Source organism: Ursus arctos, chromosome X (assembly GCF_023065955.2).
Source record: "Ursus arctos isolate Adak ecotype North America chromosome X, UrsArc2.0, whole genome shotgun sequence".
Classification (NCBI taxonomy): Eukaryota; Metazoa; Chordata; class Mammalia; order Carnivora; family Ursidae; genus Ursus; species Ursus arctos.
In genome coordinates this window covers 85,496,267-85,523,467 of record NC_079873.1, presented here as the reverse complement: position 1 = coordinate 85,523,467, position 27,201 = coordinate 85,496,267, and the positions used below count along the sequence as shown (strand labels likewise).

The 27,201-nt window shown below is 39.4% G+C and overlaps 1 protein-coding gene across 6 annotated transcripts in view; it reads left to right on the top strand.

The window, feature by feature from the left end:
• Window positions 1-27,201, top strand: part of ACSL4 (acyl-CoA synthetase long chain family member 4) — a 75,413-nt gene that overhangs the window by 7,284 nt on the left and 40,928 nt on the right. For all 6 annotated transcript variants that reach the window (XM_026478816.4, XM_026478814.4, XM_026478817.4 and 3 more), the window contains exon 2: window positions 20,113-20,163. Coding sequence is in view for 2 of the 6 variants with exons in the window: in XM_048213761.2 (XP_048069718.1) it covers window positions 20,113-20,163 (51 nt within the window). In the remaining 4 variants the exon portion in view is untranslated. The remainder of the gene's footprint in view (window positions 1-20,112; window positions 20,164-27,201) is intronic.

Here is a 27,201-nt window from a genome sequence, read left to right as displayed (position 1 = left end):
AGAACTGTGTTGGAGGATCAAGTTTGATTTGGGCAAGTAGGTATGCGTTCTGCTCTCTCATGTCATCTAGAAGCATTTTTTAAAAAGGTTTATTCAGGTAGTCTCTACACCCAGTGTGGGGCAGAGTCACATGCTCTTCTGATGGAACCAGCCATGAGCCTGTCTAAAAGCATTTATTAAGCACATCCACTAAAGTTTGATTATAGCCTCTTCCAGGTTTATGCTGTGAACTTAGAGATGAAAATTTTACCTTACTTTATATTACACTGAATACTTTTTGATACTTTAACCATTTTTGATGAATTCAATAGAGTACCAAACAAAGAGTGTACCTTGCAGACAGTGGTGTGAATGTGAAGACCCATGGTAGCTGCTCGTGTTTTTGCTCTGGCAGTTTTAATGGCGTCCCTGTTCTCCATAGCTGTGCATCTTGGTTTTTCTGGGAACTGATTTTGCAATACGAGGATTTTTCTCTCATGGGTGCTGTCAAGGGAGCAGGTGTTACGGAGGAGTCAGGATAGAGGTTCTGTATTTCCCACTTGATGAGTGAGAGGGGCATGTGAGATTTGACTGTTAAGGGACGTGTTGAAAACAGTACTGGTAGATTCTAGTGGTTGGGAAGTGAATGCAGCGGAAGGCATGGTAAAATACCTGGTTTCTCTTTAGGTATTCTGTGTATTGCCTTGAATATGTGGTTAAAGGTTTTTAATACGATAAAAAAGCAGTGATAGGGTTTCAAAGGACCACTCCCCTGGCGGTACCTGAGTGAGGGGGCATCAAAGACAATCTGGAGAAATGAGCAGAGCTGCTGCCATTGAGATGGGGATCATTCACTATGCTCAGAATATGTTCGTCGCTTCTGCTTCTCAGATGAACTGAAAGCTCAACATTTCCCTCAGACAGGAAACAGGAACTTGGTGAATGAGTTTAAAATTCAGTTGTGGCTTTGAAAACCGAAGAGAAGACAGAACTAGCACTGATATCTCGTGGGGTGAATCCAAATAAAAGATGCTATGTTCCATATGACCACTGAAGATCTGGAGAAGTTGAAAAATCCTAACTTGACCAAGGGGCCGAACTAGACAGAACTAGCTATAAACAATTGTCAGATGAATGTGTTTTAGGCAAATAGAGCAGAGAAGAGAAAAGCAGGCCAGGGAAAATGGCATTCTTCTACCTGGAACCATAGAAACCTTCAGGATTTGGTCAATTGCAAGGTTGGTCTAGGATGGTTTAAAGTCTTTGGTAAAATATTTGGGATTCCCTCCGTGCCCTGGCAGTTCCTTAAGGAGCAGGTTAGAATTTCTGTGAAGTAAGTAGTTTCCATAGCCAGGAAACTAGAAAAGGCGCAGGGTTCAGGCTCATTTTTGGTGAATTATAGCAACCCACAGATGGGAAGCTGTGTGGTGTTTATTTCCCCAAATAGAAAGAAATGTAAGCATTAGCATATTCATTCAAATACAGTGACATTACACATTTTTAAGCAAAATGATCGAACTCATAAGGATGCTGTACAACTCAAATTTTCCCCCAGAAATTTTTGGATTCCTAGATTTTGTTCTTAGTGTCAAGTATAAAGGCCAGGATTTTTATATGGAAGCAGATTTTTAATTTAGATACATATTTACATTAATTTTAATATTCGCTTGACCACCAAGAGATTGTGGAGTATTAAAATGGTTGTAGGGTTGTAGTTTTCCTTAGGAACTGGCCCCCAAAGAATTTATTCTTTACAGGTGGTATCCCTTAAAGTAGTTTTAGAAGAGACAGCTGCAAAATGGAAACCTTCATGAACCCCGTGCCGCCTTTTTATTCCTGTTCTGAATTGGAGTCCCCCCACCTCACTTTCACAGCATTTCTTTGGGGACTATGTGGGTAGAAGTGAATGAGGGATGATTCTTGACCCCAGGCATACAAAATATTCAGTGGATTTAAAACGACACTTGCACCAGCCCTGCCAGCCGTCTTGAATCCTAGCTTGGCAGGGTCCCCCGGGAGCTGCCGTAAGCATAGGTGTTGTACAAGGCGGCACCCTGGCCCTTGGGAGGAAGACGTGTCAGACGTGTCAGTGCCCAGATGGCTCCCCAATCCCTGTCTCATCTCCGTGGTAGCCTGCATCTACGTCCTTGTTCTTTGCTTACATGAAATGCTTGTGTGGCGTGGTTGGCCTGCAGTTGCAGTGATAAACGTTTGGTGAAACCGAAGAGCTGTCCCTAACACAACTTTCAGACAGCTGATCTTGTTCTCAAAAAACCCCTAGCCCTAAAGATGGCAGGTTTTGTTTTTTATTTTAAACCTCATAGGGAGAAAGGGCTTGCGTACCATCTTGTTTCTGGTTGTCCTCAACTGAGGAAGACGGACCACCTCCCTGCCCACCTTTGATTGAAGGGATGTGTTGCTTTAAGGCACAGCGGGCAGGAAAGAGGAAGTGGGTGCTATTCTAGGGCATTACCAAAGGAGTAGGAGGTGGCAGTGTGAATATATGATCTGTACCTGGAGTGTATCTTAAGGTTTGAAAACCAGGAATCTCAACTCCAGTTTGTGCTATAAAGACATATTTAAAAAACCAGTTGTAGCCTATGGGGTTCCTTAAGCTAAGAGTATATATATTGAGGAGCCCTGCCATGTTTAATTTGATGATACTGGTCTCCAGTGGAAATCTGCAAAACCGAGTCAAAACTGGTGGGATTATTGCTATATAACACATGCTACTTTAATGACTTTAATGAGATCCAAGCAGCTCATTTTTATTGAATAGGTAATCAAAGATCTATCCTTTATTTTGTTATTTTTATTTTTCTATCAAAGTGTAGTTGGCACACAATATTCTATTAGTTTCAGGTGTACCACATAGTGATTCGGCATTTGGATACATGGCAAGATGATCACCACAATGTCTAGTTACCATCTGTCACCATATGCAGGCAATTCTTTCTGAAGCAGCTAATTTGGGTTGAAAGAACTGTTTTTCAACCTAGAGTTGAGTCCTCTAATTTTGCACCCTTCCTAACTAATGTAACACTATGGTAACTTTCTTTGCCCGTACTCCTCTAGATGTTACAACATTTTGTCATGAGATCATGAGAAAAAGTTTCTTTTGCATTGGGTAGAGTGACTCAGAATTTGTTTAGGATGCAAAATCACTTCTTAGATTTGGTGCCTCTGCTGCTGAGCTCTACCTTCCGTGTGAAAGAAAATCAGTGATATTTCAAAGTGGCATAGTTATTTGGGTTGCATAAAATTGTTCTGTCGGATGATCTTCTAAACTTTGGAAATTTGTGTTGAGTTTGGTACTTGGCCAGGTCTGGGGCCATGTCCTGCTATTGCTAGAGCTTTAAAAAAATTTTTTTTCTCTTGCTTTTCCCGGCACTGCCCCATTGCCGCTGAAAGATCAGGATGTTGCCTGGGCTTGGCACCAGGTGCTGAACCTCAGGGCCTTCCTCTTCTACTCACTGGAACAGCAGCCCTGGAAACCCTAAGATGGAGCTGTTGGAACTGTTTTGATAATACCTTTTTATTCTTTAAAAATATGGCCAGTAAGCCACTGTCACATAATCATCAGACCTGAAGATGTATAGTAACAGAGAACTTTGGCTTTCAAACCTTCCTCTGGGTTGACCTTGGTTTTGCTTTTGAGGAAGAGTAAGCAGCCGATTGGCCCATATTCCCATAAAAGCAAAGAACCTTCTTACCTTTTACTGCTACTCACATTGGTTGCAGATGCTTCAAGGAGGGTTGAGTTGTAACCTAGTTTAAAGATGATATATTTTAGACTAAATGTTCACAGGAATAATTGCAAAGGGGTGTCTTCTAGGCAAATTACATTGCAGAAGCAGCAGAAGTTCAGTGCTTCAGGGATACACGGGCGAGATCTGCTAGTAGGAAATAGCAACGCTGTTGACATTGTAGCAGGTTTCTTGGCTGACCTTTGTATGGTACATACTCCCCCTCCCTTAAACAGCAGTGTTTTACAGAGGTGGGAAAGACTCCTGCTCTGCTTGGGAGTTTCTAGTGCCCTGGTGCTTCTCTCTAAATCTGTTTTTGAAATTCTTTTTGTGGGTCTCATCCTGTGCAAAATTGTCTTATATTGAGGCATTTTAAATACTTAAGTAACAAAACCTCCAGTGATAAAACCTGTGTTGGATATGTTCCACAGTGGAGCTAGCCTATTCCAAATTTTATGCTTGCCAGAGTAGTGGTGTAACCCGATGGCAGTACTTTTTGTAATGGCTGGCTAGTGGTCTGCAGGTGGAATTGATGCGACATTTTGGTTCTGGGTTTGTGTTTTCCAGCTCTGCATCTTTCTCTCCTTTATTGTTTTTCAGAAACTCACTTTCATTCTTTGGCTTTGCAAACGTTTCCTTGCCCCAATATTTGAAGGAAGTTTTTAAAAAGTACATTTTAGGCAAGCCAGCTAAGACCAAAGCAGTAACAGGTATGACTGGATAATCCCAGAGGGTAGCTATTATTATTAACTTTTTAAAAAGTATATACTCGTCTGGTTGGGCTGTTATAGGGTCGAGGGTTGCCTCATGGGTGACTCTCCGTTCCTATTCTACTTATATGTCTGCTCTCTGTGTTAGTCCACTTACAGTATTATCTATTGAACAGTAAGCTCCACGACAACAGGGCATAGTGTGTGCTCACTGAATATTTTTTGAACAGACTCACGTCCATGCACCTGTAACGGCCCAGGATTTGGGAAACTGGGTTTTAAAAAATATTACAAAGGAAATGGGTCATTACTGGCTGTACTTATTTTTAACTCCTTTCCTCAAATAGAAATGTTCGTATGGTGGTGAGTCTTCAGTAATGATGATTATAAAACCAAAGGAAAGAGAGACTTAACCATTTGTTTCCTACTTCAGTGAGACTGTGCCCAATAGCGTGACATCACTTTCATATTTAGGAGAGGCCATATTGTATGACAGTCTTTACACCTTTCTGTTGTCATGCTAGAGGGCATAAGGAACTTCCTGTCAAAGAAGTTTTATTTCGGTGTATTCTCATTTATATGTAGAGATCTTTTAACCAAATGGGTTCCTTCTTCTAGATTTTTCAAATGTGATCTTAATAGATGGCTTATTTTGAAAAATAAATGCTTCATTTTGGAATAATTTTTAATTTACAGCAAATTTGTAAACGTAGCTCAGAGGTCCTGCACATCTTTACCCAGCTCCCCCTTAATGTTAGCATTTTATGTAACATTAGCATAGTACTCTTAACTAAACTATAAAATTTATTTGGACTTCTCGAGTTTTTCTACTGGTCTTTTTTTTTTTTCTGTTTCAGGATCCAAAATTGTTATACATGTTTATTTTAGAAAACATGTGTAGATAAAAAGACAAAGTATGGGTAATCCCCCCTACTCAGAGCCAGCTACTGATATTTTTAGTACACATCCTTCCATTTTTTTTTCTATAGAGAATAGAAATCTGTTCCCCCCTCCCAAAAAAACTATTTGGATTTCCCTAAAAGACAAGTGACAAAATGTGTTTTGTATACTGTTTTGTAATTTGCTTTTTTTACACTTAATTTAGCATTTTTTTTGTGTGTACGTCTTCCCTCGTCTGATGTTTTAAACATAGGTTAATCTATTCCCTTCCCTTAAGACATTTTGTTGTTTCCATTTCTGAGCTTAGTTAATTCTTCATGATCTTGAGGTCAAACTATGCATGTGTTCTCACCCATCCCTCCCATAAACCTGAGTTTATGTTCTCAGTAACAATGGCTCATTAAGCCACTGATTCCAAATACCCGTGTATTAGGTTGACCATTTGAAATTGCTGTTTTCTGACATGTAACAGGTTTTTGACTATATTGGCAATTTTGTTTGTGTCATCCTAATAGTTTGAAAAAGCCTTCTAGATTATTCTGATCCCTTTCCCCGCCATTCTCATTCCACTGAAAATCTCTGGCCTCTCACTCTACTCAGTATCTCTGCACTTAGAATGGTGAGCTGACACCAACATTTTGTCAGGCAAAAATGTTGACAAACTCCCCTTCCAGGTGTCGCTGATAAACAGGATCCTTCAGACCTATGCCTGTGTTGATGACATATGCAGAGAACTTGCACCCCAGTGAATTGTATCTGTCCATCTGTATAAGGAAAATAGACTTCCGAACGTTCAACCCAAGCTCTCTACAAGATAGCCCGATGGCTTGGTCTCCTGGTTCCATACCTGTATGGCATAGCCAGGGACACTGGTGCCACCCAGTGGTACCTTATAGAGAAGTGGCTGTTGTTGCTCTCCCACTCTCCAGCATATCGAATACTTTCATTTTTCCCCCCTTTCTTTCATGCACTTCCACGTTCATGATCCTGCCTTCCTTTTCTTCCCTCCACCTGTGCCAGGGCACTTAGGGGTTTCATTTAGCCCAGCTGATAATATTCAGGGAGATACACTAGCCATGTAATTTTGCTGTGATAATCCTTACTTAAATAAAGGCTTTGGAACATGAGACTTGAAATAATAAGTAACACACTGAACAGACTGTTATTTGCTCTGCTTATGAAGTCATGGTTCCTACCCAGAAAGGGCATCGAGTTTGTATTCTGTCAGAATATGGTACGTGTCATGTTTAATTTCAAGCTTCTCGGTTATAGGAGAGGGAAGCACTTTTATACAGCTCAGATTGGAAGAGGCATACACGTCCACCACAGAGTGAAAGATTTAACTTGGAAATCACTTTCTGGCTTCCTTTCTGCTTAGTATGACTGGTTAATTCATTCCATGTTCATTCAAAAACTGTTGGTAAGCACCCACAGTGTCCCTGTACTGGGCTAGGTTCTGGGGATTATAGTGGGAATCAAGACAGACATGGCCTCTGCCTTTAAGGAGCTTACCAACCCAGCAAGGGAACAGCAACTTGAACGAATTTAAGTGCCATGCTATATGGGTGCCCGCAGGGCAAACAGCAGAGGCACCTGACATAACGGGGGGAGGTCAAGGAAGGCTCTTTAGAAGCGCCATTTTAACTAATACCTAAAGGAAGCCAGGGAAAGGGAGAAGAGAATGTTCTTGGCAGAAGGAAAAGCATGTGCTGGACCCAGAGGTGAGAGATTAAGCTTGGTGCTTTTGAGAAACTAAAAGAAGTTTCTAATGGCTAGAGCCGTGAGATCAGCTCGATTTAAGTCTCACAAAAGTCCTCTCAACAGGGAGTAACAGTATTCCCTCCATTTTAGAGTTGTGGCAAATGAGGTAAAGAGGTTAAATAACTTGCTCGAGGTCACCCAACTCTAATAAGGGGCGCAGCCAAGAGCTGGACCCAGGCCATCTGGCTCGAGCATTTTGGCTCCAGCTACCAGGGTAGACGGCCTCTCAGCAGGGCACTGCGTTATATCGGAGCTTCATTGTCTATTTCTTTAGCCTTTGATGAAGCCTAGGACCTCATCCTGTGAATCTGTGGTCATTTCTTCAGATTGGCCAAGTTAAATACAGTTTTTCTTAGTAAACTGAATGTTAGGCTATACTAGACACAGACTATTCCAAGAGCTAGAGCTTATAAATATGTGAAAATTTCCTTAAGCTTACAACATCTGGGGTAGCCCAGAAGCTCTCCGGTTTGCTTTGGTCTTTTATCATTGATTGGAAATCAGATACTTCATTTGATACGCAGTTCTAAGGTTGCTAACCCGTATTTTCCAGAAAATGATAGATGGGAAGTTACAGTTAGTTGTATTTTTTTTTTTGGTAAAAAAAAAAAATGAGTAATATGTATTCCCTGCAAGGCTGGAATTTTTGCCTGATTGCTAAAGTTAATTTGGCAATATCTTTCTCTCTGACCTTTAAGTTAGTTAAAGGGTAAACACAACTTCTTTTTTAAAAAAAAAATATTTATTTATATATTTAGTTAGAGCATGTGCATGCAAGCGGGGGAGGGGCAGAGGAAGAGGGAGAAGAGAACCTCAAGCAGACTCCACAATGAGCATGGAGCCTGATGCTGGACTCGATCTCATGACCCTGAGATCATGACCTGAGCTGAAATCAAGAGTTGGTTGCTTAACCAACTGAGCCACCTAGGCGCCCTGGGTAAACACAACTTCTTAAATAGGATGACAGCCTTTAAAAGTCGTATAAATTAAGGATCTATAAATGGAGATATTTTCTTACAGTGGATCTGATTTATCCTTTTATGTACTTAAAATACATGTATGTGTTTTTTAAGATGAGGAATTGAATTCAGTTTGAATTTATCAATTAAAGTTTTCTTCAAAGGTTTTATTTAGAGAGAGAGTTGCTCGAGTGGGGGGAGGGTTAGAAGGAAAGAATCTTTAAGTGGACCCCCCACTGAGCGCGGAGCCCAACGCTGAGTTCCATGTCACGACCCATGAGATCATGACATGAACCAAAACCAAGAGTCTGACGCTTAACCTACTGAGCCACCCAGATGACCCTTAATTAAGGTTTTAATCTAGATTTTAGAAGTTGGATTATGAAGGTTCAGTTGTGTGTAAACTAAGGTTGTCATAATTTTGCATTGTTGAAACACTTGGAATAAAGAATTGTGTGTGTGTATGTGTTTGTGTGTTTAATAGCACAAAGCTGGCATTTGCATTTACTTGCCCATTTGCATATGACAGTGGATTCAATCAAGAGTTAGTATTTCTGTCCAGGAGTGAAGGTTGTCTTTGCTGATGTAGCCATACATTCTTGACTTGTTCTTTTGTGGGACAGGGTTAGGGTTATCACTAGAGTCATCACTAGGGATGTTTTGCCAAAAAAAGGGCTGGGGACTGCGACAATAATTACACTGGGTCAACAGGTAAACCAGGGGACGGAGTCTGGCAAACTGGCAAGTGTGATCACCATCACTTTAACCAGTTCATACAGGGATCAAATTTGTGAGCTTAGTTTCAGAAGCACTGGTTCAACCCAGTTGAATTAACCAGCAGCCACAGATCAATTTCCCTTGACTTTGGAGTAAAAACATTAATTTTCAAGTAGATGTATTATTGTATGTTGTGGTGGAATTGTACGTATATCAATCAGCTCTATTCTTTGGATAATTTTTAGTATTGTGAACTCTGTGCTACAAGGGCCTTTTGAGGTTATTACAGGACACGCTCATAGCTTTCCGGGGCCTTAACAGGAAGTAAGATTACTTAATAATACATTACTGTTACCCAAAACATTTTGAAAAGAAAACTTTGAGGGAAAGAAATGATTCAGCCTTTCCTGCCTACTCCTTTTTGAATCTAGTACGCATTTGTAATGTGATATCACAGTTGACTGGAATGTCTGAAGCAAGACAGTCTTAGGTAAGATGATCTACTCTGAAGTTCAGAGTAGTTGGTCCCACAGTTGAGATTGTAAACAAGTGGATATTGATGGAGAATTAACTTCTGAAATGCTCTCCCTTCAAAATCCTTCTTATCCCCGAGTGGGAAGCAAAAGAGATGATACCCATTAGATGCGTTTTGCTTGTGATACTTTTTCTGAGGGAAGGCCTTGATTCCCCCTAGGGTGCTGATTCTGGTCAGATGAAAATCCTTTTAATTGTGGGGCAGAAGAGTTGGCAAGTATGAGGTGCCTATTAAATCTTATGCAGATATCATCTGACATTTGAGTTCCTGTTTGTTGTAATAGGATAAGTGAGTGGAACTCTGGGCTTTAATGAACTTATTTGTATCTCAGTCTGTGTGGAACCTCTCACGATTGTCTGGCTTTTTGATATCCTCTATTCACTTGCCAGTAGTAGTCAATTTTTTTTAGTCACATTTTGGCATAGGGGACCACAAGGACACTTACCTTTAGGAGACCTGTAACATTGTAGTTACAGCAAGAAAAAAGAAACTTTGTTTTATTTTGCTTCATAGATTATTTTTAAAGAGTTTTAAAATTTATTTGTCAGAGAGAGGGAGCAGCAGGGGGAGCACCAGGCAGAGGGAGAGGGAGGCACAGACTCCCCGCTGAGCAGGGAGACCAATGCGGGGCTCAATCCCAGGACCCCGGGATCATGACCTGAGCCGAAGGCAGACACTTAACTGACTGAGCCACCCAGGCACCCCACTTTGTAGATTATATGCACAAGCAAAAGAAGTTTCTTTTACTTTGAAACTAGTTTAGAAACAGAAGTGTCTAATCTTTGTGTAGTGCAGTTGAAGTCAACTTTTGGCTCCTTTTACAGTATCCCTTTGTCCCTTGAGTAGCATCAAATGCCTGAGGGGCCATATTCATTGTCACTTATCAACACACACAAACACAGACACACACTAGAATGAACTGAAAGACTGATGCTATATTTTCTACTTATTTATTAAATGATGAAACTAATATGGTCACTGCAGCAGTTTTAGGAAGTGTAGGAAAAAATATAAGGATAAAACTAAAAATCACCGATGATTCTCCGACCTAGGGGTTAACATTTCAGCTTGTAGCCTGCGTATATCTGAGGAAGTTGCTATTTTTCTTTAAGTTACCTCTTAAGCCAATTAAGCTGTGCATATCTTGAACATTTTCTCCTTTCCTTGAATATTCTTCGGCAGTGCTGCGCTTGAGGACTGGGTAGCATTTGATCATATGGATGCATCATTATTTTAGAAATCTCCATTTGGGCATTTGAAATGCATTCTAGGTTTTCTGTTCTCTTTAGAACAGTGATGACTCTTATCTATATTTGTGTGTGTGTGTGTGTGTGTGTGTGTGCGCGCGCGCACGCATCTCTGATTAGTTCCTTAGGCTATTCCTAGAAGTAGAAAATGAAATTATTATGTGGGGAGGTATAACATAAGAACTCTTGAAGCATATTGCCAAATTGCTTCCTCTGAGGCTTATACCAATTTACACTTCTATCAACAGTATATAAAGTGCCTTTTTGTGTATAGTTGGCAGCACTGAGTAATTTCTTGATTCTTAATTGGCACTCCTTTTGATGGAACTTCCACGCATTGCTGTTCTAGTAAAATAAAAATTATTCTGGTAAATGAAGGCGAGCATGTAATATTAACAGCAGTGCTGCAAGGAACTGGTGGCCCTGGATAATTTGAGAACCATCAAAACAGACCATGTGTTAGCTCTAAGAGTCTATGTTTCTAAAAATATATTTTTCCTTTCTCAGGCAGTTTATCAATTTCAACTTGAGGGGTAAGTGCTAGTTTTTTTCTCCTAAAATTATTGCTCCATGAGTGCTTATTGTTTTTAACTTAGGCCTTTCTGTGCATTTATTAAGACTCATGCTTTTGTTGTCTTTGGTAACAAAACGTAACCTCTGGCAAAAATCACGTGAATTTTGGACAGTTTGGTTGCCACACGGGAGTACTTTCTTAAAGTAACAAGCACTTTGTTCAAGTATCGTTCAGGTCTTTAGTATTTGAATGAAAGCCATAAATTCAGAATCATCCATGTATCAATACATTTCTTGAGGAAACTTGGCAGGAAGAGATTTGGTAAGTCCAGTGTTTGATATGATGCAACCTATTTGGCCAAAATGTTTAAAAATCGGTGTCATAAGGTCGTCAGTCCCAAGTCAAGAATCACCAGCGTGACAGCAATTTTCATCTATTAAAACTTTCTTTTTTTTTTTTTAAAGATTTTATTTATTTATTTGACAGAGAGAGAGACAGCCAGCGAGAGAGGGAACAGAAGCAGGGGGAGTGGGAGAGGAAGAAGCAGGCTCCCAGCGGAGGAGCCTGATGTGGGGCTTGATCCCAGAATGCCGGGATCATGCCCTGAGCAGAAGGCAGACGCTTAACAGCTGAGCCACCCAGGCACCCGCATCTATTAAAACTTTCTTCCTCCTGGTGGTTGTTTCATAATGGCAAAGCTATACCTTAGGCAGACCTTACAAGTAGGATTTATTGATGTTTGTGACTTAAAAAAAATTCTTATTTAAGTGTGATTGATACATCGAGAACTTTTAAAGAGAATTTTCCCTCTTGATGCTGTTGTTAATTTAATCCTAGCTAACAGAAAGGATAGGAACAGTGCACTTTTTTTTTTGCTGTTTTCTAATATTCGTTTTTTAAAGATTATTATTATTTTTTAATAATCTCTACACCCAGTGTGGAGCTTGAACTCATGACCCTGAGATCAAGAGTCATAGGCTCTTCTGACTGAGCCAGCCAGGCATCCCTGTTTTCTGATATTCTCATATTCATCTTAAGAGTAAAACTACTCAATACTGATGACAAAGAAATTCTTAATTCTGTATAGTGAAGCAGATAAGATGTTTTCCTAATGTTCTAGAAAGTAGAACCTATTTCAGCTCCTGTGGTCATTGGGAGGGGAGAGAGCGAGAAGAGTTTCTTTTTAGAGACTATTCACTACTCCCATTTTAAAGCCTATTTTGGCTCTGAAAGTGTACAACTTTATAAGTAAGGAGTGGAATTTATATACATCTAGTTTATTTTCCTGTCCCAAGTGAAGCCTAGTACTTACATTGTAGGTTAGGTACTTGTTATTTTTATATACACAATTTGCATATATATATGTGTGTGTATAATATGTATACATATGTAATTTACCATACTAATGGTAAAACTGTGTGTATGTGTGTGTGTATGTGTGTGTAAAGATACTAATTATAGGGGAAGAGTTTATATAACAAAATGGGTGGTAACATAATTCTAGAGTTGGGAGTATTTCTCTTGGCATTGAAACTGACTCCATCTTCAAGCTTGGGTAAAGACAGTGGGTGTAGCATAGCATACGTAAGCATTGCTTCAAAACTGAGAAAGCAAAACAAAGAAAGTACCCCAGAATACTGCAGATTTAACTATGCGAAGAAATATCCAGTGTTGTCATGGATATGCAAGTGATATGTTCTTCCACTACTGACAAGAATAGATTTTGAGTTATGAGTAGAACAAAGGACTTTCTGTTTGGCTAACATTGATTATCATCATTCTAAAATATAATGGTAGTTTTCGTTATAAGTATTTCCCCCAAATATTTGCTGAAGATGATAATGTATACAGAAATTCTATCTTAAAAATAGTATAGAATTGTCAAACTAGTGTGTTGCACACCTGAAACTCCTATAACACTTTGTCAACTATAGTTCAATTTAACAATAAATAAAAAAACAGTCACAGATAAAGCGAAGGCTGATATTAATTGTGAAGGAAAAAATAATGACTTCAACCAGCTCTATTTTCTTTCTTTTTTTTTTTTTTTTTAAAGATTTTATTTATTTATTCGACAGAGATAGAGACAGCCAGTGAGAGAGGGAACACAAGCAGGGGGAGTGGGAGAGGAAGAAGCAGGCTCATAGCAGAGGAGCCTGATGTGGGGCTCGATCCCACAACGCTGGGATCACGCCCTGAGCCGAAGGCAGACGCTTAACCGCTGTGCCACCCAGGCGCCCCAACCAGCTCTATTTTCTGACAAATGTTAGATTATTTCTCTTATCCATTCCAACAAATATTTGACACTATTTCCAAGCCAAAGTGGGATACAGAGATAATACGACACACGCCTTTTCCTGAATGAACTTACTGTTTAGATAAGTGATTAAGATAAATTCATAAATAATACAATTAACTTCTGAAATTCCCTCCATTCAAAATCCTTCTTATCACCTGAGTGGAAGGCAAAGAGATGATACCCATTTGGGTAATGTAATTCAAGTTTCAAGCTGTTAGGGAAGAGCTATAAAAGTTGAAAAGAAGACAAGAAATGTTAGCTCAAGGTATCAGTGAAGATATCCCAGAAAATGTGGCTTTTGAGCAGAATTCTGGATAGAAAGAAGGGAATGAATAGTCTTTGACACAGGAGAATTTCAGAGAATCTCAGTGTGACGTAGTTTTTTTTTTTCAAGGTGGTAAGTGGGTTCTTTTGGGTGGAATGTAAGTAAGGTAGATATTTTCCTATTAAAAATTTATTTTATAGCAAAATATTTAATGCTGCTAATGGGAGTATAAACAGGCACAGCCCTTCTGGAAAATAATTTTATAGGTATATATCAAGAGTTTCCTTTCCCACCATCCCCCAGTCTATGTTTGACTTGATAATCACACTTTTAGGAAATATAAGGAAAAAAATTGTATAATCTTGAGGAGGGAAAATGACCCAGAAGCCACAAAGGAGACTACTGATACATGTTATTACTGAAAACATAAAAAACAATATTTGGCCCAAAATACCCAAAATAAGAGAAAAGCTATACTGGGAACAGTGTTTGTAATATGTCAGAGCATTTGTTTCCTTAATATACAAAGGGCTCTTATGAATCATCAAGAAAATATGAATAATCAAGTGAAAAAATGGGCAAAGGACTGGATTCATAGTCATTCATGTAAGAAATTTAGATATAGTGAAACATTTTAATATATTCATTGAAAAATATCAAAAAAGTGTTCTTGGTACCTGTTGTACAGAATTCAATTCAGTGTTGAAGGGGATGTGGAGATATGGGTATATTTTTTTTAAAGATGTGTTTATTTGAGAGAGAGCATACACAAGTGCATGGGGTGGGGAGGAGGGAGAGGAAGTGAGATAATCTTCAAGCAGACTCCCCAGGACCCTGGAATGATGACCTGAGTTGAAGGCAGACTCTTAACTGACTGAGCCACCCAGGCGCCCTTACTGTAGTGTTCTAATGGAGATTTTCTATTTCCTTGATTCCTTCCACATATATTAATTAGAATTTTTATATAAGGAAGTTTTGTCCCTTCTCCCTCCTGTACTTATTTATTTGGTCCATCATTTATTTATATTAGTATGAACTCATGGATATTTATTTTATTCTTTTGGATATAATCGAATACTGTTGTTTACATTGTTGTTCAAATAGTTCCAGCTTTGACCATTGGGAGCTCTTTTGTGTTGGCCCCTATGTCCCTTTGGCGTATCCCCATTTTTTTTTTTAAAGCATTTCCTTACTTTCTGGCCCCAGAAGATACCAGGCTCAACTGGCATTTTTCCTGCCCTGGCCCTGGAATCAACTACTTCTCTAAAGGGCCCTGGTTCCTTTTACTGGAGAATGGTAATTGGAAACCCAAGGTCTGGGTGCTGCATGTGATCACTGCTACTGAGTATCTCGGCTTCTAGACCTGGAGGGCAATTTTAATAGACTAAAACCTAAAATGGTCACATACCCTTTTGACTCAGCAATTCTACTAGAAATATATCCTATAGACACACTGGCATAAATATATTGTTAAGGATATTTGTCGCTGGAATACCATATAACTGTTTAAGGGTATTTTAAAAAAATATTTATTCATTTGAGAGAGAGAGCCAGAGAGTGAGCACCAGGAGAGAGGAGGGGTGGAGGGGAGGGGAGGAGGAGAAACTGACTCCCCACTGAGCAGAGACCCAATGCCAGGCTCAGTCCCAGGACCCCTGGATCATGACCTGAGCCGAAGGCAGATGCTTAACTGCCTAATCCACTGAGCCACCCAGGCGCCCCTGTTTAAGAGTATTGGGTAGATCTATGTATTCTGGCATGGAAAGACATGTAAGAGAGTCATATTTTTAAAAAAGAAAGTTGCAAACCTATATAGGTAGTATGATTCATTTTTTGCTTAAAAACTGTGTGTGTGTGTGTGTGTGTGCGCGTGCGCACGTGTGTATTAGACTATGCTTACGAAAACATCCCCAAGGGTATCCACTGTACTATTAAAAGCTGTTATTTCTGGAGGTTTGAATAAAAAGGATACTTTCACTTTGTATTTTATATTTTATAATGTTTGTGGTTTTTTTAAAACACTTTATTGAGATATCATGAATATTTTTAAAACACATTCCGTTTTAGGTTACCTAACTTTTCCATGAGTCAGCATTCTAGTCTATGACAGCCTGGAATCATCTCCACACTTTTTACGCTATTACATGATACATTTTCAGTAGTTTTATTATTTAGGTTATATTTGTTTAATACATTTTAATGTTTATGAGTCAAGTGACCTACAAGCCTGTGAAACATTTAAGGCTCTTGAGCCACTCATACTTTGTATATTCTTAAGGGGAAAAGAAAAGATTCTACTATAGCTTAGCTTCTGAGCAGTACCCTCTAGTAGTTTGATTGGCTTATGATAGTCATGTAGGCCTCTTTTAAATGTCATTTTCTTCTTCTTTATGACTTTTTAAAAATCATTTAAAAAATAAACAATATTTATGAAAATTTTGGAAGCTATTAAAATCAGCACAAAGAATTTCAAAGTATATAAAACATTAAAACAAAAAAATTTTAAAACATAAAATTCACCTTTAATCCTACCATACAGCAATAGCTAGCATTAATATTTGGTGCATATCTTGCTAATTTTTCTATGAATATGTACCCACACAAGTATTTGTATATAAAATGGAGTCATACATGCTGTTTTGTACCTGTGTTGTTTCTTGATCTCAACATTTCTAGCCTTTGAACAGTGTTATAGTTATGGCAGTTTTCATCCATTAGCAAATACGTGACATACATAAAAGGAGATTGTTCTGTAAGGGACTCACCAGAATTTACTTTTAGATTTGCACACTAAATGCTCAGGACTTTGTTAATATTTCCCACTCTTTTTGAAGCATTCTCTTTTAAATGTACTAAACTTGGTCCTTGAGACATTAATTACAGGAGGAAGATTGATCATGCTTTAAACATTTCCAACAGATGTTATCACAAGTTGAGTATTGACTTTACTTCTAGAAGAGTGTTTTCAAAATATTGGCTAGCCGACTAACTTATTTGCAAGAGGGCAAAAACTAAACACATTAATGGTTTGTTTTGAAGTCTGTCTCAAAATATGAGGGTTGTCTGAAGTTGAACAGCCCTGCCTCGTATTTGTGGTTGCTTTTTCCTTAATCACCGCCTGTTAGCTACCTGGACACTGTTTTGCTCCATGGTATTCGATGAGTAAGGCTTTCTCAGGGCTGCCTCATTTCCTAATTGAAAGATGATAATCTCTAGATGCTATATGCTCTTTTTTTCTTGCCACCAGGTAATCATTAAGTAGAAACAAACTATATTATATGCTTCAGTCTGTTAAAAATTTGCCTTGCGAAGGATTTCCAACTTCCCTGTGCTAACAAAAACTTGCATATACACGTGGAAGTGAAAAGTGTGTCCCAAATTTGCATTCTGATTTCAGCCAGATCATCCCTAGGCCCAGTCGTTTGTAAATGGAAGCTGTGCAGTGATCATCTGCTTAGTTCTTTTATATGAAATTATTTCTTCTATTTATTTTAATAGAATGACTTCAAGAGCACGGTGCTATTGTGTAGAGGGGAGGCTAGGGGAGAGGTTAAGTTCAGGGTCAGTTTTTCCATTGTGTAGAAAAAATTAGGTTAGGAAATGTGATTTAGTTCCCTTCTATGTGCTGGGCAGCAGTTGCTTTTTGTTTTGTTTTTTAAACGATGAAAAAAAATGTCCATTAAAGATACAGGCGCTAAAAAAAAATCATGTCTGTTATATTTAAGAACCACTGAGAGTTGCTTTGTCTTGCCTGATTGATGGAGGGCTGTGAGACTGGAGATGAGTAGAAGGTTGAAGCTGGGGCTCTCATCCCAGCTGAGAGAATTCTCTGACACTTTTGATTTAAACTCTCCTTTACAGATGCTTACTGATGAAATTATTTTCCAAATTAAGCAAGCTAGTGGAGAGTTTTGTATTTCTCCCCTGCCACCCATAGGCCTTTAAATGATTTTGTAGAAAGCTGGTCTTTGTCTTTTATCAGTTACCTGAGTTACTCTGGGGGGGAAATCTATCCGTTTGTTTTTAGAAATATGAAGTTTTTCTTCCCCAACATTCTCCTTTTGAGCTCTTTAGACTTTACTTGAATATGTATATGCAGAGATTTACTCTGCTTATGTTAATATCAAATGTTAGCCCTGGGGGAGAAAAATAAGAAAATGGTAAGTAGCATGCCTTCTGTTTATAAGTAGTCTTAACCATCTGTGTGCACTCATGTACTGATACTGTCCCCAGCACGCTCTCCCCAAAAGTAGATTATGGATATCCACTTGGAGTGGAAAAGTAGTTCTATGAAACAAAACAAAAGGCATGCTCTGTTAGGGATAGGTCTGGGTATAAATCATTCTTTCCTTCATTGTTCTGATGGTAGCAAAAGAGAAAATGAACTGAGTTCATACCAAGTAGTTCGTGTGGTCATTAGTCATATGGATGTTTGCGACTTCCATTGGAGTGTCTGGATTTTTTTTTAAAAAGTGTTTGGAGGGTTTTTCTCATAGTCCCATGCAAGTAGCACTGAGTATTATCGCATGGAGATAAGACTTCATTTCTTCTTCAAATTCATAATTGTGCCCAGGACGCCCCGCGGTGTTGAAATGTAAGTAAGCAATGTCAAATTACAGAAGGGCCTTATTTTGCTATTCTGAGTATTCAGATGATAAGTCGTTTTCTCCCGCACTGTACAAAATAGGTTAATCCTCAGCTGTGAACTGACCATAAACCTTCATAGCCTATATATCTTCAAGAACATCATAAGACTGATCTGTATATTCGTTCAGGGAAGATGAAAATATCTCTAGGTTTTTGCCTAAAACAGCGATTTATTTTGATTTGGAAAGAATCTTGCACTGTTTAAAGAAAATTGTTCATTTTGGGTTTTGATGGGAAAATTGCTAGGCGCCTGCAGGCCCTTGGGGGTGGGGATATCTGGGTAGATTGACTAGTTTCCTGTGGTCAGACTTTATCCCTGAACTTGGCTCCTGTCCTGATGGGGGGTGGGGATAAGAGGTACAAATAAAACTATTAACAGTATGACTCCTGCTTCTTGCCATTTTCTTTTTATTTTACTTTAAAATTTTTTATTGAGATATAATTGACATGTAATATTGTGCGAAGTGCACAACATGTTGATTTGATACATTTATATATCGTTACGATTACCACTGTAGCTTTAGCTGACACCTCTGTTGCATCACATAATTATCGTTTCTTTTTTTGTGGTGAGAACATTTAAGATCTAGTTTCTTAGCAGTTTTGAAGTATATGACACAGTATTGTTGACTGTGATCACTGTGCTGTGTATTAGATTTCCAGAACTTACTCATCTTCTAGTTGCAAGTTTGTACCCTTTAACAACGTCTCCCTGGGTCCCCCATCCAGCCCCTGGTAACCACCATTCGACTCTGTTTCTGTGAGTTTGGCTTTTTTAGATTCTACAAATGAGTGACATCATACCACATTTTTCTTTCTCTGCCTGGCTCATCTCACAAAGCATATCCTCAGGGTCCATCCATGTTGTTGCAAATGGCGGACCTTCCTTCTTTCTCATGGCTGAATATATTCCCTTGTATGTACATACCACATTTGCTTTATCTATTCATCCATTGGTGGACACTTCGGTTGTTTCCATATCTTGACTATTGTGAATAATGCTGCAGTAAGCATGGGAGCGCCAATCTCTTTTTGATATCCTGTTTTCGTTTCTCTTGGCTGTATATCCAGAAGTGGGATTGCTGGATCATGTGATCATTGTATTTTGAATTTTTTTTTAAAGATTTTATTTATTTATTTGACAGAGATAGAGACAGCCAGCGAGAGAGGGAACACAAGCAGCGGGAGTGGGAGAGGAAGAAGCAGGCTTCCAGCAGAGGAGTCTGATGTGGGGCTCGATCCCACAACGCCGGGATCACGCCCTGAGCCGAAGGCAGACGCTTAACCGCTGTGCCACCCAGGCGCCCCTTGAATTTTTTTATGCAACCTCCGTACTGTTTTCTGACTGCACCAATTTACATTCCCATCAACACCGCACAGAACTTCTCTTTTCTGCACAAACTCGCCAAAGCTTGTTATCTCTGGTCTTTTTGATGATAGCCATCCTGACAGGTGTGAGGTGATAGCTCATTGTGGTTTTGATTTGCATTTCCCTGGCGATGAGTGATGTCGAGTACCTTTTCATGTGCCTGTTGGCCATGTGGATGTCCTCCTCTTCAGAGAAATGTCTGTTTAGTTCCTCTGCCCATTTTTTCATCTTGCCGTTTTCCCACAGAGTTTTGACTCTTTCTTGGTCAGGCTCAGTTACTTTTCTGCGATCCTAATAGCATTACTTCTAGCCAGACGATCATCTCTAGTCATTCCTTGTTTCCCCTTTGATACCTGGCTCATCGTGAACTAAGGTGCACAGGTAATGTGAAACAGCACCAGAGTGTTTTTAAAAGGGGTTCTTTCTTATGTCAGTGTACCCATAAATGTTGTCTTTTATTGCAGATTGAAATCACAAAAGATATACGTGTTCTTCTTAAGAGAAAAAGGAAATCTGTAAGTATTCTTTGAAAATTCTAAATGTGTAATTTTATCAGCTTTTGGAGGAAATTAAGTTTTAACCATACTAACAGGCATCTTGACTCTTCCTGTAGTGGAAAAACCCTGCCAGTCTCCATGTATGTGTTAAAAGAACAATATTTGGAAAAGTAAAATGGGAAAACTTTTTACCCTGTACAGCTTCTAAAATTTAAACCATCACCATTCATTTCTAAAAGGGGAAGTGATCACTGAAGTCTAAGTAAATGTTTTCTCCTTGAGCGGTTACCGAAAAATGGAGTCACATATTGGAGTTCCTGTTCCAACTGTTGAGGATTACCAGCTGCGAGTCTTTGGCAAGCGGTTTTGCTTCCCTTTGCCTCAATTTCCTAATCTATAAGGAGGTTTGTTATTTTTGATGACATGATGTCTGTAGTAGTGTATACTCTCCCTAATAAACTGAAGCTCGTTCTAGTTACTGGTTCTCAAAACTGATTTAAATACATTTATGGTTTGCAGAATTTTAAGTATCACTGAAGCATCTACTCTAGACCACAGTGTGGAATAAAAGAAACACGACGGCGTACTTAAAATTAGAATCCGAGTGTTTGAGTCTTGGATCTTGAGAATTACCTAGTCCAGTGTTTCCCAAACATTGATTTTTAGACAATGCTGGTCAGTGAGGAGTTTTTAGTGGTCCAGGGTGAAGTGAGGGAAGTAATGACGACAGACCATGAGTTTTTTAAGGTTAAACTTTTCCCATTTAAATGATTGCTTGTTATTATAAGATCTGTCCATCTAATTTGGAGGCATTAAATGCATTCTGTATTTTATGAAATGATGGTGACAGCAAATGGTAGGGTTTTTGGTTTTTTACAATATCCCTACCTGCCCCCCCCCCGCAAGGCAGCTGTGCCATTCCTCTTACCACCCTTCTTTGCTTTCAAAATTTTTATGGGCCTGTGCTATCTTAAAATAAGAATCCAATTTTCTCATTTTACAGATGAGGAAACAGACAAGAGGTTATTTAATTTGTTCTAGGTCTTACAGTTCAGCAAGTTGCTGAACCAGGACCAAAACCCTGTGTACTATGCTGCCTCTCTTGTCTTTCTGGTCTTCTGAGAATTGCTTTAATTTTAACAGGTTATAAACTTGAAGCAGAAGATCCAGTAGTTCTTAGGTGCCAATAATGATCTTTGAATTCCAAGTGTAAAGAAATTCAAGACTTAATGTTCTTGGGTAGCTCAGAGCTAAAGTCTACTGCTCAGCCTGCATTAGAAAAATCTTAAACATGGCCAGAGATTTTCATCAGCAGGCCCGAATTAGCCATCTCTGAATTCAGCTACTTAGCACGCTACCCCATGATTGATAAAAGAGGTAAGGTATCAGGGATGTTAGAGTTTCCTTGGGGAACTAGACTTTGGTGCCACCGTGAGGGCAGTAGTGTTCAGGCTTCTATAGTTGACTTATTTATCCACAGAGAGTCTTTTCTCTCTGCCTCCCTCCCCGGCTCCCTCCTCTTCTCTCCCCGCTCCTCTCTCCCGCCCCTTTCTCTCTCTCTCTCTCTCTCTCTCTCTCTCTCTTTCTCTCTCTGTCTCATACACACACCCTACAAACATAGACAAACATTTATAGCACTTGGCTTACAGCCCATCTGGATATGTAAGAGAAAAAGTACCAAGGCAAAGAGTAGGAGTTGCTGAACGCATTGGCAGAAACATATGTCCAGTTGTGTTCAGGAGTTTACAAATACTTTGGAGTGTCTTTGACACTTCAGAGACTCCTCTTCAATTGGCATAGCTGGGCCTTGGCTGTCCCAAAACACACTTCAGAGCAGAAATACCTAATTCCCTTATCCCCCTCCCTCACTCACCCTAGTGAAGCATGCATGGGCCAGGGAAGCAAATGAACGTGAAGAGAACAGAATGGAAAATATTCCTCATCCCTGGTATGGAGACATTAACTCTAGGAGTACTTTTCCATGGCTTCTTGTATTTAGTGTCACGTGGCTTCCTCCTTTAATGAAGAATTCTTTAAAATGTCAGGTACAGCCATAATGAAATGCTAAGAATAAAAAAATTTTTTTTGAATTCTTTGCAGTCTTTGGAATATCTTTGCTCTTCTCTTTACTAGTGCTAATATTTGAGAGTTGACTGAATGGCTACAGGATTTCAGTCTTCAATAGATTTATTAGTCTTTGAGTTCTTTTATTAGTCTCACTTATAAAGGTATATTTAATACTGAAGAGCAGAGTGAGCTTTTAAAAAAAAACAAAAACAAAAAAACCCAATGCGGTTTCATATGGCAGCCATGTGGCTGAATTGTAGTGATTTATTTGGCCATTTTGTAACAAATGGTTTAAGACTACATTGTTGCATAATTTTTAGCAGTATAAAGTACTGGGAAACAATTAGCGAAGAACTAACCTGTTGGACTGGCTCCTCCTCTAGCAAATGTGGAGGGTAGGTCATGTGGCAAAAAATGGTATGGTTGCAAAATTCTCCCTGTTACACAAAGTTATTACTAGGGGAAGTATTATGCTGGTCACAGATTTTCTTTTTCTGATCTATACTCATGGTTGGCAGCCTGCAGTTTATATTACTTTATTATTAATAGATGACCTGACAGGAGAAAGATACAGTCTCTCACTTGGACAAAATACATTTATTGTAACTGTAAGTTAATTCTAAAGTTATTTTGAATTATTTTTGATAGTTTTATATTGAAACCATAACTGTGTTCCCCTAGAGAAAAAATACCTAGGAAATAGAAGACTTTACAGACAAAATTAAAGTGTACACCATGGCGCGACGTGCCCTCTAATTTAACAGCAGGTTCTGTCTACAGGGATCTGTAGCAGTAGCTACAGATCTTCAGCAGTAGCCTAGGACATTGAAATTGGCATTGTGCTATCTACTCCCTTTTTACAACACGGAACCCTTTTTTATTTCTTTCCAAATACATACCTCCCAGAACCTAGTTTCCCTCCCTTTCTCCTGATGTCTAATCAAGTTGGATCGTAACATCATGCTTTGTCAGTAGGTGCCACTTCTAGCTTGGTCTAGCCTCAGAATTCCTTAAATGTGAGTTTTGGATTAAATCTATACAACCAACTCCTGACTTTTGAAAGCTTCCTATTTAAAAATGAAGTGTGTTGTGATCACTTAAAATGAGGAATAGATGCATAATTATACACAGTGTATGTGAAGTGTGTAGGCAGCAACATTGGCTCCTAGATCTCCTCATTTCAACACATATAGATAGGATCCCAATTATAAGATCCTATGACCTAGAAAAAACATAATGTTCTTAAAGCATTATGGGAGGGGACTTTGGCTACAGAGTGAAAGAGCATCTTCAACATGGCAGCCTTGGTGCTTTCTTTGCTGGGAAAAACTGGGAAGAGGCTGGCAGGATGGCGACTTCAGGGGTTAATACCTCTCCAGGTGATGAAATAGACAGGCTCGGCTCGGGTAATCTTGTTAGAGACGCACCCAAAGATCAGCTGTAGTAGTGAGAGGCTTGTAGTCAAAACAGCTAGCGAGGCACAGGTGCAGTGTGTTGGGACATGGCATGTATATGTTCGCCCTAGGTTTTTGTTTTTGTTTTGCTTTCTCCGTTTTCAAATGTATTTATTATAATTACTGTGTATCAGGTTCAAGGTTTGATTGTACGAGCTATACCATATTGTTTAGGTTGGTCTGTCAGTTTGAATCAGGTGAGCCTTAAAAAGGGCAGATGAATATATATTTCACATGATTATTCAGTCTTGCAAACTAACAGCAAAAGATCCTACTAGCTACCCTTAATGCCTTTTATTTTCTTAAAATAGTAACATTTTTAATGTTTTGATATTAAAATGTGAAGTTTATTATATGTAATATAGCTCCTGTGAGGTTTGATTTCATTAACCAAATACAGCCATTCTTTTAATATCGTATTTGAGCTTTCTCCTCTATGTTTTAAAATCATTTGGAACTTTTTAATACTGTGTGGGAGAAAATATTTTTTTTTTTTTAAAAAAGCACTCCACCCCTTTATAAAAGTCTTGGTGATGCAACATCTATGTAGAAATATGATCTTTTGGGGGGGCGCTTGGGTGGCACAGCGGTTAAGCATCTGCCTTCGGCTCAGGGCGTGATCCCAGCGTTATGGGATCGAGCCCCACATCAGGCTTTTCCACTATGAGCCTGCTTCTTCCTCTCCCACTCCCCCTGCTTGTGTTCCCTCTCTCGCTGGCTGTCTCTATCTCTGTCAAATAAATAAATAAAAAATCTTAAAAAAAAGAAATATGATCTTTTTAAGTGCCACATATGTTATCTGTTTCATCTCTTGGAATTTTTATTTATTTTATTTATTTTTATTATTTTTTAAAGATTGCATTTATTTATTTGAGAGCAACAGAGAGCACAGGGGGAGAGTGAGAGGGAGAAGCAGACTCCCTGCTGAACAGAGATCCCCATACGGGGCTCAAACCCAGGACCCTGAGGTCATGACCTGAGCCAAGGGCAGCCACTCAACACTCAACCGAGTGAGCCACCCAGGCACCCCTCTTGGAACTTTTATAATTGTTTTCTGATTAAATGTTGAGTGGATACAGAAGGCAGATTGTCTCTTTATTTGGTATTTAAATTACCCCTTTAAATGATGTGTGACTTGAAAATGCAATTTCCTAAAGTAGCACTTACATAGTTACTCATTGATTTTCAAATTGATGCCTTTTACATTTTCATAAGATTGCTTGTGAAGGACAGATGACATTAATCTGTCCTTATTATGTGTTTCAACTTGGCAAATGCATGGATCCTTGCTTGGGATAGTCTGTTTTCTCAAACTTCTGGGGGAAAAATGTCTTGGTATTAATGGACTTCAGTTTATTATTAGTTTTTCTTTTTCATTCTTAAATTGATGTTGTGTCACGTGCTTCTGGGGGAGATGATTTCTTCTTTTAAATTCAGACTTTAATCAATATGTAGTGTTTGTTTACTTTGTGTACTGGAGCTTAAATGTATCACTAATGCTTTTTGTGTTTAACCTAACTATCTCAGAACATTTGAAGTAACTGGAATGAAATATTTAACATTAAACTTGACCTCAAGACAAGAGGTAAAATTTTATCTGATTTTCCCCTAAGACTTCTAGGACTTACTATATACCTAAAGGGCATTTTTCCACGCACATGCTCGGGATGTAGGATGGATTGGTGCTCAAAATTGCTGCCAGGATTTCTTCATACACAAAGTTTGTCACCGTCACCTATTTAGATTATACTGGTATGACCAGGGTCACAGACAATAGAACTGAAAGCATAGGTTTAAAATCTATTTAAATCGATTACAGTCTATTTAGAATTTATTAGATCTGGATCAAAATCCCTACTTTGCTGTGTCACCTTGGGCAAATGATCTCTCTGAGACTGGTTACATCTTCAGTAAAATGAGGGTACCGCCTCAAGGGTTTTCCTGAAGGATTCAAGGAGATAATGTATCTAGAGGACTGAGCACAGTGCCTAGCCCAGAGTCAGTGCTCATGAGTGGTTATTCATCTGATCTCCATATGAAATGGTAACCATCAACAGGACCGGTGAACTGTTTTGTGACCCAGGATGATGGCCTACCCTTTCCTGGCGTCCGTACAAATGAATTTCTTGACTTCGAGGAAGCAGAGCTTGGAGTTCATGTCGTAATGGGTAGGGCAGCAGCTATCACTCTTCATACATGGAAGGACAGCTTACCTTTGAGAGAGGCATGGGTGAAAAAGCACATAGTCCCAACTGTGTAACCTTCATGCTTTTGTAAGAACAGTCTTTTACTTCTGAGCAATTGGCAGTTTTTCCAGTTTCATATTTTCTATTAAGCAACTAAAACCAGGCTCAAGTTTATTGTACAGATTTTAAGAGGATACCCTGTCCTAGAATGTCAACACGGACGAGTGATTTTTATTTTTTCACGATGACTAAGGTTGGTGGCTTTCAGGCTGTTGTACTTGCGCACATTTTTACTTTATTGTTCCGAGCCATGCCCCATCCGTTCTTGTGTCACCAGATTTACGGCACTGCTAACACACAAAGGGACTGTGGTGGCCACTGCGTGTTCAGCAGCACACTGCAAACTGCCTCATGGAGCTTATGTTCTAATGCGGACAGCCGTAACAAACACGAAAATGAAAGCCTGTGTTGTATTGGTGATAGGTGCTCAGGAGAAAAACAGAGCGAGAAAGGGACTGGAGGTGTTGGGGTGCCGTTTTAGGATAGCTGGAGAAGGCGATACTTGAGGAAAGACAAAAAGGAGGAGCAAGAATCAGCTCTGCAGGCATCTTAGAAGAACATTCCAGGTAGGGGAAACATGTACAAAGGGCCTGAAGCAGGGTCATGCCTGGTATGTTCCAGGAACCGCAAGGAACAGGTTGAACTAAAGCGGAATGAGCTAGGGGAAAGCATGGGAGACGAAAGCAGAGATTTAAGAGAGAGGGGAAAGATCCCCATAGTCTTGTAGGGCAGAGTGAGGACTAACTTCTGAGTGGGTCGTATGGGGATTCTTTGAAAGGTTTTGGGCAGACGACTGACCTGATCTACCTTACATTTTAACGGGAGCACTCTGCCAAGTTTAGAGTTTGTTATAAAAGTGGGAGCAGGGAGACCAGATCGGCGATTGCATGTATTTAGGTGGGAGATTGATAGTGGCTGAAACCAGAGCAGCCGGAATTACTGAGCCAGGCAAGACTGGGTAGGATAGGTGTGTGGCAGGACGATCAGTGGCTCAGCTTTGACTAAGTCTGAGGTGCTTGTCTGATATGGACCTGTTGAGGAAAAAGTTGGATCGACAAATCTGGTGTTTAAAGAAGGCCTCCAGGCTAGGGGGAGAAATTTGGAGTCGTCAGTGTATATATGCCGTCTGAAGCTGCGGGCCTAAATGAGGTCACCATGGGAGTGAATGTAGAGAAAGCCAAGAGGAGGCTCAGTGACTGAGGACTGTCGCATTTAGAGGTCAGGGAGACAAGGAAGCAGCAGCGAAGAAGACTGAGAAGGGCCAGCTAGGGAAGTCAGAAGAAAACCGG